This window comes from Equus przewalskii, chromosome 20 (assembly GCF_037783145.1).
Source record: "Equus przewalskii isolate Varuska chromosome 20, EquPr2, whole genome shotgun sequence".
NCBI lineage: Eukaryota > Metazoa > Chordata > Mammalia > Perissodactyla > Equidae > Equus > Equus przewalskii.
This window is the reverse complement of record NC_091850.1, coordinates 16,358,597-16,376,225: the sequence shown is the minus strand read 5'-3', so window position 1 is coordinate 16,376,225 and position 17,629 is coordinate 16,358,597. Positions and strand designations below refer to the sequence as shown.

General features: G+C 38.4%; 1 protein-coding gene across 7 annotated transcripts in view; it reads left to right on the top strand.

Moving 5' to 3' along the window:
* IL31RA (interleukin 31 receptor A) overlaps positions 1-17,629 on the top strand; it is an 81,309-nt gene that overhangs the window by 12,578 nt on the left and 51,102 nt on the right. For 6 of the 7 annotated variants that reach the window (XM_070587562.1, XM_070587558.1, XM_070587563.1 and 3 more), the window contains exons 2-4: positions 5,057-5,224; positions 12,145-12,262; positions 15,379-15,560. In XM_070587562.1, the coding sequence (XP_070443663.1) occupies positions 5,170-5,224; positions 12,145-12,262; positions 15,379-15,560 (355 nt within the window). In that variant the 5' untranslated portion in view covers positions 5,057-5,169. The remainder of the gene's footprint in view (positions 1-5,056; positions 5,225-12,144; positions 12,263-15,378; positions 15,561-17,629) is intronic. The other variant, XM_070587560.1, reaches the window with a different exon arrangement.

The window sequence follows — 17,629 nt, the reverse complement described above, 5'->3', positions numbered from 1 at the left end:
GAGAACCCACCACATGAATTGCTCCTTAGCTAGACTGATTGTTGATTGTCACAGGGAATCTATATTTTGGCTGTAAGTATTTTAAAATGCTGGGGTGGTGGTGGAGAATCGGGGGGCAGAGGTCAGGGGCTGGGGAAAATAAATGAACATAATGGATCTATCTTTCTTGAAACTCTAGGCTACAGAAAATTAGACGTAGGAGATATGGAGGAAAATCCTTGTGTGTATTGGTGTTTTGTGGCAGGAGGGCTGAGGAAGAGTAAATCACTAATAGCTACTGCTTGATTTTGGTAGAAAGAGTCTAGGCTTTGGAATAAGACAGTCATGGGTTTGAATCTAGCTATGCCACTTACAAACTGCCTGATTTTTGGACTGGTTACTTAATATTGCAGAGCCTCAATTTCCATATCTGTAAAGTGGAGATAATAATGCCAACTCTACAGGGATTTTTAGAAGGACAAGATATAATTTATGTAACACAATTGGTATTTTGTAGTCTCAGTGTCACATCATCACTGTGTTTTGGCAATCCTCCTGCTTGCCATCTCAAAATGTTCTTTGTACAAAGGTAGCGTGTGCCTCAAATGGGTTTATAGACTTTGAAACTGAATGTAGTTATCTGACAGCTGTTTTTTTAAATTGAGGTATAATTCACATAGAACATTATATTAGATTTAGGTGTACAACATAGTGATTTGATACTTTATATATTGCAAGGTGATCACCACAATAAGTCTAGTTAACATCCATCACCATATATAGTTAGAAAATATTTTTTCTTGTGATGAGAACTTTTAAGATCTACTCTCTCAGCAACTTTCAAATATGCAATACAGTATTATTAACTATAGGCACTATACTGATAACTCTTGATCTCATCTTTGGCAGAGTATGTAATCAATTTCCTCATCCAAAAAGAAAGGATAGTATTAGTTTATTAGACTAAAATTGCCAATATTTGACTATTAAACTTATGAAAATAGCAATTTCATATGATTCAATCTAAAAATATCTGCCTCATTTACCTCAAAGGTGACAAGGATCAAATGAGACAATATGTATAAAAGTGCTTTGTAAATAAAAGGCTGTTATTACTATTATTATCATCATCACTGCAGGCTCCAAATCTACATTTAAAAGAGAATGAGAACAGGGGACCCCTCTACTTGATCAATAAAAGTAAAACTATAAACCGAATTCTACTGGTCTGTAAGGAATTTGCGGACACTGAATAAGGCCAGGCAGCTAACTGCTTGCTACCTTCCTTCCAGTGATAGAGCTGACAGCATCTTGAATTTACTCCTCCTCGAATTTACTCATCATTTAAAAACCCAATATCATAGTGTGCACAGTTCTTGGGACAGAATGGGTATCAGCATACATTAGTTGAGTGAATGTATGAATGAATGAATGAAAGTAGGGCCAGACCTGGGAAAAATCACATAGTGGTACATTTTGTACAAGTGAAAGCAGATGAAACAGCATCCAGGCTGCAGCTTTGAGTAGGAACTGAATTGCCAGAGGGCAGCCTGTGGGGGTGTGTGTGTGTGTGTACGCACTTGTGTGTGTAGTGGGGGATTGCTAGAAAGTAGAACAGCCACACTCTATTTCTTTTGCTTTGGTTATGAGACAGGATGTGAGGAGGCAGGGATAATTTAACATGCTGAAATTTTTAGCATCAACTGGCAAAGGCAGTATCTCCTCCTTTGTTTTCTCCCCCTTGCTTTGTCCCCAACGACTATCTATAGCCAGCAATAATTGCATGGATTTGTTTCCACTCATTATACTCCAAACAGTAGCTAGTACTTTAAAGATAATACCCCACGAATTACTTAAGTGGCATCACTGTATATTCTGAGTCCTTTAGTCCAGCATGGAATATTCATAGTGTTGTTTGAGAATTCTAGGCCTCCATTAAATGCTGTATTCAAATGAGGTCCTACCATTGAGAAACTGTGTCTTTCTAGGAAGTGACCTCATTGAAGTCCAGTTATTAAAAGCTGCTGCATTTTAAAAATTGGGGCTGATGACCCAGGGAATGCAGGAAATGATTTGATGGTTCTCCCCAAGAGTATGGCATAATCTTTGTGAATTTCCTGTGACCCACAGTGTTGCTGCACCCAGAACTGCTCAGATTTGGGGAGGCTGATTCACATCATTTAAGATTCAAGAAACTGATGTATTTAACCAAAGGGGGATAGTCTTTCTAATAACTAGAAGGCTCACGTCTCTTTTTTGTTTTTATGTATTTTATTGAGGTCATATTGGCTTATAACGTTGTGTAAATTTCAGGTGTACATTACTAAATATTAATTTCTGTATAGACGCATCGTGTTCACTACCAATAGTCTGGTTTTTATCCATCACCATGCTTTTGTGCCCCTTTACCCCTTTCGCCCTCCCCCTAGAAGGCTCACATCTCTTGTTCAGGGCCTCCCCTTCTGCTAAATTAGTAATCAGAGAAGGCTTCACAGAATCAGAGCAATCAGAGAGATTTGGGGTTTTGAGGTGTCTTTCATCAAGGTTGTGGTGAGCCTGATGGTTGCACTGTTATAGAATATATTGCTCCAGTAACAGGAAGTTTCATCATTTCTTCGAGCAGATAGTACTGGATAAACACTGCCAACTTACTGTTTTATTTTTAACTATCGATGTTTTACATTCAGAGGTGACCTCTCCTTTCTGTTCTGAAAATCTCCTTCTATTTAGGATTCAATTAGTCGAACAGATTCCTGCCGCTGAATGACAATGATGATTTTCCAGATCCAACTCTGAGATTATACCAGTTTTCCTTGCCTGGGGTTTGGAGTGAACTCAAGCTCTTCAACTGAACATTTACCCGTATATTCTTGATTTACTCCCACAGATAACTAGGGTCACCTTTGTGCACAGATTTTGCTAGTTGAACTCTCAATTGAACTTATTTCTAAGTTCCTGGGAGGCACCCCACATTTGTTCGCATTTACCACCCATGAGCAATCACTTTGAGGTGGTCCTCCGGTGTGTCAGGGAAAGTGGAAAAGGCACTGGAGGGTAAGCAAGCATTAGAATGAGGGGCATTGTCATAATAGCAATGCTTATCGGCTTTCCACTGTCATTCCTCTCCTGAGATGCTCTATGCTCTCCTTGCACTATTATAATTACAGCACTGAGCATGTGATATTTGTGATTAGTGTCCATGCTTCTGTCTCTGCAAGTAGACCAGTGGTTCTCAACCCTTTTTTTCCTCAAACCCATTTGAGGGGTATGACACAGAGCCATCAATGACAGTAGCTCACCCTGGAATTTTACATCCTCTCTGTCCTCTGACCCCCTTCTCCTTCTTAAAAACCATTGAACTAGAATGAAGTCAGGGACAGGCTCTTCTTTTATTCCAGCATCTAATGTGTGGCTGGCACAGTGCTGAATGAATAAGAGAATATTTGAGGTCACCAGCTAATTTGTGAGAGTGCCAGGGCTGGAACTCAGGCAGTGTGAACTTCTAGAATGCCACACTCTTCAACTACTGCAACTTTTCCAGCTTTGTCTCTACATATAATTTAGTACTGTTGATTTTCTTTGAGGTTTTTTTTTTTTTAATTTCCCAAATAGTAGGTGAGTATTCTCATTGTAAAGGAGTCAAGCAATAATTACTATTAATTTAAAAATATTTTATATGTTAATATTTTATTCAACATTTAATATTGATAAGATTTATAAAATGCAAAACCCAGAATAGCATTTTTAGCTTTAGCATCTGTAATTATTCATTTATTCAATTATTGAGACTGTCAACATCATAGCTTCTATAGAGTTTTCATGGTTTGGCTCCCTCCCTTTGCAGTATACTTTTGGGACTTGTAAGGGCATGCCTTCTGGCTAGGAGATGGAAAAAATTAAGAGAATATTTTTAATGATTAGACTTTAAAAAATGCTATTAGTATTATGATTAATTTTTAAACAACGCATTTATTTTTCATTGAAAATTAAAATTTTTCCCTTTAAACTTTGGACTCATTTAAATCAAAACAGTTATTTCTTGAAAGAATAGCTACTGCTATTGAGTAACAGTCATTAACTATTGCTGATATGTAACCAGCCTCTTATTGTTTCATGATAGTATTTTTATTATTATAGCTCCAAGTTCTCATTCTGCTTTATTGTCTTAGGCATTTTCAGTTAGTTAGGTATTTCAATTGGTTTGTACATGAGAAAATTTTATCCTTGTGGTTTTCTCCAGAAATGCTGCATGTGAATTTTTCTCAAATGATTAATTTTATTGAGAACTCTTCTTCCCCCCTCCCATAATGATCTGTCAGATGAAAATGTAGCATCATCTATTTCTTCCTGAAAGTGAGGTATTGCTTTTACATTTGCTTATCCTTAGACTATCTCACCATCTTACCTGGGATATGATGAGGAGCCAACAGTCTTTTTAGTCTAATTAATTCCATGAACAATAGTGAATGTCTACCATGTACCAGGCACTGTCTTAAATACTAAGGCTTCAAAGAGGAGTAAGACAAGCTCTACTCTTTGGAAGCTTCCTATATGTAGAGAAGCCAATAGGTAAACTGCTAAATGCCATGCTGTGTGTCACGTGCTGCAGTAAAGATGGCAAGGACGGTGGATGGGGCACAGGGAGGAACTGGCTGGCCAACCCTGTCTGGGAGTTCAGGGAGGGCATTTAGAGAAGGTTAGCCTTGAGATAAGTCTGGAAGGATGGATTGATTTGCCAAGAATAAGGGAGAAAGGACATTCTAGGCAGAAGGAACCACATGGGCAAAGCATGGGGATGTGAAATACCACCGTGCTTTTGGGAAATTATTAGTTGTTCCATTTGGCCAGAATGTTGGGAACTGAGACGGAGGCCAGAGGGCAGTACTTTTTTTCGGAGGATATATTCTTGGTGGTTAGTATACTTTTCATGTTACATAGTGGAATGAATTGTGGACAAAATAAAATGTTGACTAGGGTTGATAGAGTAATTATGAAGGGATCTATGTGATGATTGCCAAAAAAAAAAGAATTAAAAAGTTAAAAAAATAAATAAAATACCTTTTCTCAAAATCCCCAGAATCTGTTTGTCACTGGAAATAGAGTTGTTGAGAAGGGACAGGAAGCACAGTAACTCTTGACTGATGACATATTCAGCTCTCTCACCAGCCTGCCTGAGATAGCTAGAAGACTATGTGGGCCTGGACACTGTGGATGCTCCCTCTACTCTGCAAATTCAGCCTGGCAGGTAGGTGAGCCTGTGGCCTTTTATGGATTATGTGATTCTTACTGCCTTCTTTGGACAAGAATTGTTACCTGATAACAAAGGGACACCTGGACATGGCACATGTGCATGGGCAACAGAGGATTTGTGAACTCCCTGAATTTGTGTGGGTAGGCGTGTGCATTTTGGTATATACTTATGCATATGCAAATTTGGCAAGATGGCCTATCATATTTTCAGAGGGAGATATGACCCCCCCCAAAAGGTCAAGATCTACTGTTTTAGAGTAATGATAAGTGCTTATCTCAATAGTTTTTGTGTTAAGTGCAGTGGTTTCATATAAAACGTAAATACATAAAAACAAAAATATATAATTTTTGCACTATTTGTAATAAATTCCAAGGATGTGGGAAATGATGAAACAATGTATTTCTACAACGGTCCAACTCAAGACTATGGGCCTAATATCCATACAGTACCTTCCAGATCTAAGGTCCATTAGTTTGATCACATCTTACATTAAAGGAAAAAAATTAAGACCAGAGGGGGGAAAAGTGAAGAATGGGCATGGGAAGGTAGGGAAGGCATCCTGTAGTGTACTAGTTTGCTAGGCCTGCCATAACAAAATACCACAGACTGGGGGCTTAAATTAACAGAAATTAATTTTCTCATCATTCCGGAGGCTGAACTCCAGGATCAAGGTGCCCACAGGGTTGATTTCCCCTGACACCTCTCTCATTGGCTCACAGTTGGCTTTTCTCTTGCTTCCTCTTCATGTAGTCATCCCTCTGTGTATCTTAATGTCCTCTTCTTACAGTTAGATTGGATCAGGGCTCACCTTAATGGCCTCATTTTAGCTAATGTCTCCTTAAAGGCCCTATCTCCAAATACAGTCACCTTCTGAGGTACTCGGGATTAGGGCTTCAACATATGAATTTTGAATGAGGACACAATTCAGCCCATAACATGTAGTAAGTGGGGGTCACCAAGAGAGCAGTCATGACCTAGAGATAATGTTTTTCAGACCTCTGTCCTGGCATGGCCTGGCTTGCAGCCCCCTTGGGTTACACCTGTGGCACCCAGGAGCTTTATAGACAATATAGGCAGGGAGGCCTGTGTCTCCCCATTTCATTTAGCCTCTCCTGGCCAGCTCATAAATCAACAATTGCTCCCAGTTATCCAATTTAAAGTTCTTATTATGTGCCTCATAGCACCTTTTCCCTCAGCTTGTCTTTTCCTATCTTTCGTCTTTGTCTTCTCCTCTTACCACCTTTTACTTACACCATCTCCTACATAACTGGCTTCAGTTACCAGCCTACTTCCCTTCTGCGCTATCATTCCCTTGGTCTCTGCTCAGCCTTACTCTTCTATTTCAAGACACTTTTCAAAAGACTGACAGCAACAGCACCAAAGTGATATGAGCGTAGAGAAAAGAAGGGGGATTGAGAACATCTTTTTAATTTTGAAAAATGCTCCTCTTACATGTGGGAAATTCTCTGAAAAGCAAGAACATTCTCCTAATCTTTCTTAGAAGAAATTTATGACTATTACCCCTTATTTCTAAAAATAGGGGAAATAGTTATTTCTAGAAATGTAGGAATATAGTTATGTAGTTTTTTGAAGCTGTGGGAGGATAGATGTGTGCAAGTGACAAATTAGCCTTCAGTTACCTATTTTTTAAAAATAAAAATTCTGTTTTTGAATAATTTTAGATTTACAGAAAAATTGTGAAGATAGTACAGAGAGTTCTTGTGTACTCCTCATCTACTTTCCCCCATTGTTAATATCTTATAATACCTCAGTACATGTGCCGAAACTAAGAAACTGATATTTGGCAGATTACTGTTGACTAAATTACAGGCTTTATTTGGATCTCACTCGTTTTTCCATTAATGTTCTCTTTCTGTTCCAGGATCTAATTTGGGGTACTATATTGCATTGAATTGTCATGTCTCGCTAGTCTCTGCTGGTCTGTGATAGTTTCCTAGTTTTTTTCTTATTTCTCATGACCTTGACAGTCATGAAGAGTACTGTCCAGTACTACTGGGTTTTTGTAAAAAATATAACAGAGGTGAAGTGCCCTTCATTGCTTGGTCACAATTTCCTTCCACTTAAGAGTTGAATTCTAATTAGAGATAAGTTGAATAAGATTTAAAATAGACATGCTGGTTGCCAGCAAGTCAAAAGGCAGGACAATAGATGTGTAAGCTCTGCCAGCCATGGCAGTTCTGTTACATAACGTTAAGGCAGTTCAGATGTGTGTGTCACACCAGATAACTGAAACTGGAACGGGTAACCATAAGTAAAGCAAGAAAGTTAAAGTAAAGCCTAATATTGTTTGTTGACTTAGTCCTTTTTATTCCATTTTCGCCCAACCCCCTAATTTGTGATAAAACGAAGCTAAAATGACCTGAGATACATATGCACAATTAGAATGTCATGAGGACACACAAGAAGAAGCAGCAAAACTGTTAAAGTTAATTCCTCCTCCAAGTCTTAGAATCCTAGATTTTCAGACTAGGCTTTCTATTTTTACATTAATCAGGGAGCATTGTTTATGCTGCAGAAATAAGCAAGCCCCAAATATTAGTGTTTAAAACAACAAACTTTATATGTCCATCACAGGTAAGCAGGGACCTAGGCTGATGCAGGCTCTACCATCCTAATATATTACCAGCTCAGCATCGATTTTCAGGTTGTGCAGGGGCAGAGGGAGGAGAGAAAGATGAATCATGCACCAGCACTTAAGTTCTCCTCTCATGTCAGAGGCCAAAGCAAGTCACATGGCCATGCCTGATTTCAAGGGGGCAAGGAAGTAAATTCTTCTCATATGTCCAGGAAGGGGAGATATTGATAAGCACTGGAAGTATTACTGAGCATTCATTTTATTTATCACTGATCTCTTCTGTAATACCAGTGTAGGGGATTAGAATATGCCACCCCAAAATATGCTGCTTTGACATAAGGGTTATTTTGATCTGGAGGCAAATGAGACTCAATAGATGAAGAAGAAATGAAGCCTTCTTGGTTCTTCCTTTATCTGACTAAAAGCAGAAACTTCTGAAAAATGAGGACTGCTGAAAACCTCCTCTCCTGGGGAAGTTTTATGGCCATGAAGAAGACAGAAAGTTGGTGCCAAGATGGACCTGCACGGATACAAACCTTGCTCCATTAATTTCCCACATATATTTTACCTTTCCACAGTTTGCCACCCTTGAAAACCTAAATTTCTTTTCTTTTTCTTGTCTCTTCTCTATAAATTTGTTGTTTTTTTCCTTAAGATGCTATATAAGCCCAAGTTCTAACCATCCCTTTGAGTTATTCCTCATTGAGGTTTCTTTTGCATAATATGCATTGCATGCATTAATATACTCTTTTTCTCTTATTAATCTGTCTTTCGTCAGTCTAATTTTGCAGGACCCCAGCTGTAGAACCCAGGAAGTTAAAGGAAAAAGAATTTTTTCCTTCCCTATACCAATATCAAGTGGCCTCTGTAAGAATGTTGCTGTCTCTTGCCATGTGCCAAACAGTAAGGGCAAAACAAATGTAACTCCATAAAAAGCTCAGGTGGAGTGGAAAATTGTTTTTAGAACCACCTTCTCTTCTCCTGATACCTGGGGATACTGATGGTTCTAGAACCCAGATGTTTAACTCCTTTACTGACTTACGGCTTTTATATAACTTAATCAAAGCTTCTGAAAGAGCTAAGGACAGGTATTCGAGGAAAAACTGGTAAGACCATGGTTCACCAAGGTTTTGTAGGGCTATATTTGGATCCATGAGGATCTATTCCTGCCTTAGTTTTTTGGTGGCTAGCTTTGGATTCAGCCAATGTATGGTGGCGTGAGAATGAAGAAGGAAATAGAAAGAAAAAAAAAAGCGTAGGGAGCCGTAATGAGAGTAGTACAAGACCAAAGAATATTCTGGGGAGATAGGGAAAGGCTTTTTGTGTCCTTGATCTCCAGCAAAGGATCACCTTGGAAATCCTGCTAAGAGTTAGTGTGACAGGTATTAGTGAAATGGAGGTTGGGGGGCAGGCTAACATTGGATGACTATTTGTAAGAAACTTGACCAAAGGACTAGAGACAGACCCACATGTACACACACACACACATACAGCCATTATCTCTGAGCCATGGAAAGAGGGAGTGAGTCGGTCAGTGTGAAAGTTGTTCCTCCAGGGGCGTTGTTGGCTGACCCTTGGTTCGCTGTCTTGTAGGATTTTCCATGTTCCCAGTGGCACTTATGAAGTGTCAAATCATTAATATTCTGCTTGCTGACCCAAGGAATCCTCAAGGAGAGTTTCAAGCTGTGTGGGCTCTTCGAGGAATGTGTTACTGGTCTAGCTTCTAATCTCCACTTAATAATGCAGTATTATTTGGTTCAGGTTCGGTTAACTTTGGTCTTTTTAATCATTTGGAATTAGAGATCACCAGCTTTGTCATGGTTTTCAGCATGCAAGTAGCAAAGACAGAAAGTCTTTTGACTTAACTGCTGACTGAGGGGTCACCTGCAGGGTTCAGGTTCATGTGCAGGACTCAGAGGAAGGCAGCTTCTCAAGAAAGAGCTGGAAATGTTGACACAACATGGAGGCACCTAGCTCTCCCTCACTCTTGTTTGTCGTTCCCAGGGGCTCCTTTACCCATGTGGTCAGTGTGCATTTTGTAGAGCAAATATGTGAATGTATGTACAAATCCAAAAAATCTCAAACCTAAACAAAACAATGAATGCCACCCATTCTGGAACCCTTTACTACTGCCTTCCTATTAGAAAGTAAAACCTCTGACAGAGTTGAAATGTATACAGTATTAGTCAGATGTGCAGAGAAAATTAATAGCATCTTTATTTGCTATAATCAAGTTAATCAATTTCAAAAATCCCCTCTCCCTTGGAAAGCCAGGTAGGGCTGAGAAAGGGGAGGAGTGGGTAGCACTTACATTTGTTAACATTGTCTTAGTTTCTTCTGGTTTATGGTGTCTTTTAGCTAATTCAGTGTCTCTGGGGTACATGCTTACTGTTTCAGAGTTCCTGCCTTTCTCCCACTCCTGCTTAGATGGTGTCTGGGTATATGAGCAGGGTTTATGTGACTTCAGAGTCTTGGGCAGGGGCTCCTGAATCATGTGAGCAGTCCTTGTGTTGCCCTATGGTCTTCTCTGGACTGTCTGCTGTGATCTTATCCCTCCTCTGCTATCTACTGCAGGACAACTGGCTTTATCTTGGCTTTGGGGCATCATTCTGGCACCTACTCCTGAAGTTCATACCCCAGTTGTTTGCCTGTGGTTCTGAAGTCCCCCTGTGCACAGAAGCTTCTTCATCTGAATCTCAGGCCTGGACCAGCCCCATACATCTATACCCACCCCTTACCACCTACTCTGAGACACAGTGAACTTCTGGATCTCTGCATGCTGCACTCACTTGTATGGAGTGCACCTGAAGAGCTGCCCCAGCCTACCCTCAGTGCAGTGTTAAGACTTCTCTGCCACTCTGGAGTTGGTGCTGAACAGAACATGAGGCTTCTAGGCTACAGGCCTGTAACCTCCTCCAGGCTGTGCCTGGTGAAATAGGCCACCAGCCCAGATGGCCTTGGTTCATGAGACCCATCTATGTGTTTGTACTGCTCCACCAAGAACACTCACAACTGAGCCCTTTACTCTACCTTATTTTCATTTCCCCCCAACCCCTACAATATTTTACTTGTTAGAAGTGATGTGCCTTTCCCTACTTCCTGTCTGGTAGGGACTACCTTCCTAGAAGCATTAAAGCTTTGCTTTAACATCTGAAGGTAACTTAAGAAGTTGCCTTCCTCTCTCAAAAATGCCTAATTCTTAAGGCTATACTCTTACCAAAGGCTCAAAAAGAAGTTAGTTTGAGCCTCAAAGCTGAACGTTGCCCTTGGTTTAAAATTGCCCTTAGTTCTTAATTGTGTTTATGTGTGCCTGGGTATGGTGAACCCCTTGGTCATCTGGTGAAGCCTGTAGACCGCTTCTCAAAATAATACTTGTAAATGCATAAATAAGATGTATAGGATTACAAAGGAACCCAACTATATTAAAACAACATTATCAAAATATTAAACAAATTTGTAACATAGTAATATATGTGTTTTTTTATTAACACATTAAATAAGAAGACCTCATAATTACCTTAATTTAGTAATAGTGACAATAGTATTTGATATTTCATGGTATCTGCAACAACTGAAATATAACAGAAAGTAACTGTGATTTTTAATGGTGACAAAGTTACAAGTAGTGATGTTACTGTAGGTTGCTGACCACATTCATGATGGAAGGAATTTGTAAATGTCAACGATAGATTCAGGAAAAATAAAGATGCATAATTTTTCCTATTTAATTTCATGCACCCCTGAATTCTATCTCTGGACCCCTTGAGGGTCTAGATCCCTGTTCTAGAGGTAGTATCTACTCTCTGTATGAAGGGATGGATGTTATTGGATGGGGAACTAGAAGGAGAAAGATTTATAAGATATGAAAATACAGCTGAAGATATTTCAGAAATTTTCTCTTTTATACACTCTCCTGGTAAAAAATTATTGATAGATAAGGTCGAAGTGTGGCATAGTTCAACGTTTTGTATTTTTCTCTTCTCCCTACATCATCCATTGCCCAGTTATCCAGAGTGGTTTTATCATTTGATGCTTTATTTAGTATTTCACTAACACTTTGTATTTTCCCAGTGTCTTAATGTAATGTTTGCTCCTCAAATATTGCTTTTTTGAGTAAGAATGTAAAAATTAGAAATCCAGCTCTTCATAGGGAATAATTGAAGAGATTGAGTTAGACTTTTTTCCATGGACCTGATGAGGAGAATGTATTATACCTAGCAACTAACCAACAAATCCAGCTTTTGATTAGCTTATTTTCATCAAAATATTCAATGCTGGCAGTATTTATCATGTACTGAAGTTGTGTGTTTTATTTTAGTTCTGCTGGCTAAGCCTGAGAACATTTCTTGCATCTTCTACTACGAGAGAAATTTTACTTGCACCTGGAGTCCAGAAAAAGAAGCCAGTGATACATGGTACACAGTTAAGAGAACTTAGTAAGTACAGGAGCTTGTGTGCTCTCAGTGGGAGTAAGAGGGGAGGCGGAGGCTCCTGGCTCACTCATGATTCAAGTCACTTATGAAGTAAAATGTTTTCTCAGTTACAGCTTCTGGGTGACCACGATATGCATCCAGTGGTTGGGGTGATATCTTGGCTACTTGCAGCCATGCTGACAGGATCTGCAGCTACAGAGGGAGGGCAGGTATAGCTGCATGATGGCTTCCTCCTAGAGCTGCTGGATTGGCGAGAGTCGTCACCAGTGATAAGCACAGTGGAAAAATCTGTTTATTTACTATATTCAACTATATTCCTCCTCTTTCCAGAATGTGTTATAAACTGTCCATTATTCATGGATTCAGATATAGTAAATAGGGTTATAGACCCAAAACTAAGAGGCAGATCTACCTCAGACTGCTACTAATTTGCTGTGTGACCCCTCTCAAACAATATTCCACCAGGACAGTGAATCCCAATTCTTCACTACCACAAATATCCCTTTTTATTCTAATTCTATTATAATGTAAATATAAAATTTTTATTATAATCCTAGCCAAAAGCTAGATATTTTAGAGAAGGATTTTTTGAAATTTTTAAAATAGCTCTTGAAATGTCCTTCATGTTCCCCGAGGAATAAGGAGGCCCATGTTGGGGACTATTGAAAGATGATCTTTAAGTCTTTTCCATTCCAAAAAGAAAGTCTATAGTTCCAAGTTTTTGTTTTGTTTTGTTTTTGAATGCAAGATCTCATATATATTCCTTTTTTTTTCACTCCTTGGAAATTGGTAAGTGGTGTTGTAAGGAAAGGTCCACTTCATGTTTTACAGGAGAAGAAAGGAAAAGAAGTAAACAGTGTTCTTTGCAGCACTGGCATATCAATGAATATATCAGAGAGATGACTTAAAACAGGGGTTGGCAAACTTTTTCTGTAAAGGGGTAGATAGTAAATATTTTAGGCCTGGAGAGACATGGGTTTTTGTCAAACTACTCAACACTATTTCTGTAGCAGGAAAGCTGCTATAGACAGTATGTAAAACATACAATGGAGCTGACTGTCCTAAATAAAACCTTATTTATGGACACTGTAACTTGAATTTCATATAATTTTCACATGCCACAAAATACTCTTCTTATTATTGTTTTCCCCCATCCATTTAACAATGTAAAACCTGTTCTTAGCCTGTGGGCCACACAAGAACAGGAGGTAGATTATATCTGACTTGCAGGCTATAGTTTGCTAACCCCTCCTTTAGAAAATAAGGATGATAAAAGCCCAATAATCCATAGTCCAAATGACTTATCTTCTCCCAGACTTGTTGGTTCTAAGCCCAATGTTGAATAGGAAGAGCCTGTAGAATGAAAATCTGTAAGCCTCAGTAGGTTTACTCCTATATTTCTGTTTTAAAGAGTCATTTCTTCCCCTGCCCCTCCGCTGCTTCCTTTGGATTGTCATTATTATTGCCAGCTGGTCATGTAGAAGCAGGAAACCCCTGGGTGTCCTAAGACCTATACACAGCCCCAGTTGATGACCCCAGGCCTGCTAGGTTCTCCAAGAGTCCCAGACTGGCTTGTATTTTTGTGAGTTTATCACTGAGACCATCTCTTCCAAGCAGAATGGAAGGATTTCCTTGTGGTTAGTCAACTCTGAGGGTGGATTACAGTGGGTCAGTAGTATGAACAAAAACCTACTGATGCCCAGAAACAATAGGAATTGATTTTTCCTCAGAGAAGAAAAAGAGGGATTGGAATGCCTTCATGGAAGTAGTGGTTTTTGAACTGAAACTTGAACGATCTCTAGAGGTGTAGAAAAGGGATGAAGGAGTATTTCTCAAAGGTTCTAGCATGAATAAACACAAAAATATTCAACTATTATAATAGTACTAGTAGCAACAATATTACCTCACATTTAGACTATGTGCTTGACATTTTAAAAGTATTTTATGTATATTAACTCCTTTCATCCTCAGAACAAACCTATGCTATAGGTATATTACTATTCTCATTATAGAGATGAGAAAACTACGGCACAAAGAGGTTGAGAAATTTGCCCAAGGCATAGGGTTAATAGGGGCAAAGCCAGGATTCAAACCTGGTCTGCTTCTAGAGCCTGTACTTGTAACCTGGACACAGCATTACCCTGGAGGCCATTTCTGCACTGCACAATAACCGTAGAAAACCCTTGAGGTCCTTTCTACTTTCAAAATCCCATGATGCTGTGTGTCCAAGCTCTGCTCCCTCACCCCCTGCCCCAGCAAACAATGGCACCTTGTAAGAAGGGCCTCCTTTTCTGTTCTCGGCCTACTCCGTCTCCTACATAATCCCCAGAGCCACGTGGATGATAGCTATATCCACGCATGTGATTCCTACCAATATGAGTTCTTGTTGTCATTAAGTTACACCTTGGTAGGGTTTAAATTATCTATCTCTTTAGGAAAATAATTGTAATGAGTTTTCCAAAAACAATATATACCAGTGGCAAGAAATTCAATCTGAAAAATATAAAGAACATAAAATATCACCCCAGATCTTACCAACAAAGGTAACAATATTAACATTTTGATGATCTTTCCAGACATCTCTAAGAATAGTTATGTAAATATGTTTCTATAAATTTGAGCATTCTGTACATAATATGTATCCTGCTTTTTTTCACCAACAATTGAGCATGGGTATCTTTTCATGTCAATAAATATAGATGTATTAAAAACTATCATTTTAAAATTTATCTATTTACCATAATTTATTTAACAAATCGTCTTTGATTTTATTTTTTAAGAATAAGTTCTCAAGGCTAGAATCTTGGATTTTCAGGGGTCTAGTCATTATTTTTTATCAATAGGAAATGCGTTATGAGTGTAGCTTTTGATAGACTCATAGGGTTTCAAGGAGGTCTCCACGGTTCATAGCAACTCAGGTAGGCAGGAAGCAGGTAATTTTTATCTCTCTTTGGAGGTGAGGAAGGAGTTTGGAGACAGGGACACTAAATTCTGGACTATACACTTCTCAAGAGAAACCCAGAGTGAAACTAACAGATATGTGTTTAATATATTAAGTATGGCTAATATATTCCAAACTGCTGTACTAAAGTTGTGTTGAATAACTTTTTCTTTCAAAGCTGTTTTGGACGTAAAAGTGATCATTGTACTACTGGTAATTCTACAAGTACAGCTCGTACCTCATGCTCTTTTTATCCTCCACCAATAACAATACCAGATAATTACACCATTCAAGTGGAAGCTCAAAATGCAGACGGTATAATTAAATCTGATATAACACAATGGAGATTAGATACCATAGGTAAGTGTCATTTGATATTCTTATATACTTTTATTAAGAGATACCCCCTTCTTTTTTCTTTTTAAAGAGATATCTGTGGACTCAAAAGTAGACTCAAAGCTCAAAGATATAGTAGGTGTGTGTTATGGATATACAGAAAATTTGTTTTCTTATTGAAGAAGGAAGAGAGAGATGGAGGAAAGGAAGGGAAAAGGAAGGAAGAAATAAAGGAAGGAAGAAAGGAAAGAAGGAAAAAAGGAAGGAGAGAAGGAATTGATCACTGAAAAAAAAGGCATGAGAAGAAACATTTTTGCTGGTCCCTGATTTCCTCTTGCAGTTTGTACCATAAATTGTACTCAAAGAAACAGAGTTTTTCCCCTCAAAATATCATTGCTCATGTAGGAAAAGAGAGTAAAACTCTTATTTTAAAAAATAATCTTACTGGGGCTGGCCCTGTGGCCGAGTGGTTAAGTTCGCGCACTCTGCTGTAGGCGGCCCAGTGTTTCGTTGGTTTGAATCCTGGGTGCGGACATGGCACTGCTCATCAAACCACGCTGAAGCAGCGTCCCACATGCCACAACTAGAAGGACCCACAACGAAGAATATACAACTATGTACCAGGGGGCTTTGGGGAGAAAAAGGAAAAAATAAAAATCTTAAAAAAAAAAGTAATAATCTTACTAATTCTTACCTTTTTAATTCTTTTTCAGACACTTGTTTTCACCATATTTATTCCACCATATTTCACCAATTATATCTTTATTAAGATATAATTCACATGCCATTTAAAAGTTCACCTTTTAAAAATGACAATTCACTGTTTTTTTTAAATCATATTCACAAAGTTGTGCAAACGTCATCAGTATCTAATTCCAGAACCTTTTCATCACCCCCAAAAGAAACTTCATACCCATAATAGCCAGTCCCCAGTACTTTATTTCTCCCTTCCTCCAACCTTTGGCAACCACTAGTCTATTTTCTGTCTTTATGGATTTGCCTGTTTTTGACATTTTATATAAATGCAATGATACAATATGTGGTCTTTGGATCTGATTTATTTCACTTAGCATAATGTTTTCAGGGTTCAGCCATGTTGTAGCATTTATCAGTATTTTAGTCCTTTTCATAGCTGAATAATATTCTACGGTAGGGATATACCACATTTTGTTTATCTATACATCAGTTGATCAACATTTGGGTTGTTTCCACTTTTTGGTTATTATGAATAATACTGTTATGAATATTTGTGTACAAGTTCTGTGTGGACATATGTTTCAATTCCCTTAGATACATACCTAGTGAAATTGCTGGGTAATAATGATAACTCTGTCTTTAGCTTTTTGAAGAACTGCCAAACTTTATGAAAGTGGCTGCACCATTTTACATTCCCACCAGAAATTTATAAAGGTTCCAACTTCTCCATATCCTCAACACTAGATATTGCCTGTCTTTTTGATTATAGCCATCCTAGTATGTTTGAAGTGGTATCTCAATATGGTTCTGATTTGCATTTACCTAATGACTAATGATGTTGAGCGTCTTTTCATGTGCTAATTTGCTATTTGTATATCTTCTTTAGAGAAATATTTATCCAAATCCTTTACCGATTTTTAGGTTGTGCTGTCTTTTTATTGTTAAGTTTTAAGAGCTGTTTATCTATTCTAGGTACAAGTTCCTTATCAGATATATGATTTGCAAATATTTTCTCCCTTTCTGTGGGTTATCTTTTCAATATCTTTATTTTCATTGAGGCCACATTGATTTATATCATTATATAAATTTCAGGTGTACATCATTAAATTTCAGCTTCTGTATAGACTGCATTGTGCTCACCACCAAAGGTCTAGTTGCCATCTGTCACCATACACATGTGCCTCTTTACCCCTTTCACCCTCCCCCTACCTCCTTCCCCTCTGGTAACCACCAATCTGTTCTTCGTATCTATGTGTTTGTTTATCTTCCATATATAAGTGAAGTCGTATGGTAATTGTCTTTCTCCATCTAACTTATTTTGCTTAGCATGATACCCTCAAAGTTCTTCCATGTTGTGGCAAATGGCAAGATTTCATCTTTTTTATGGCTGAGTACTA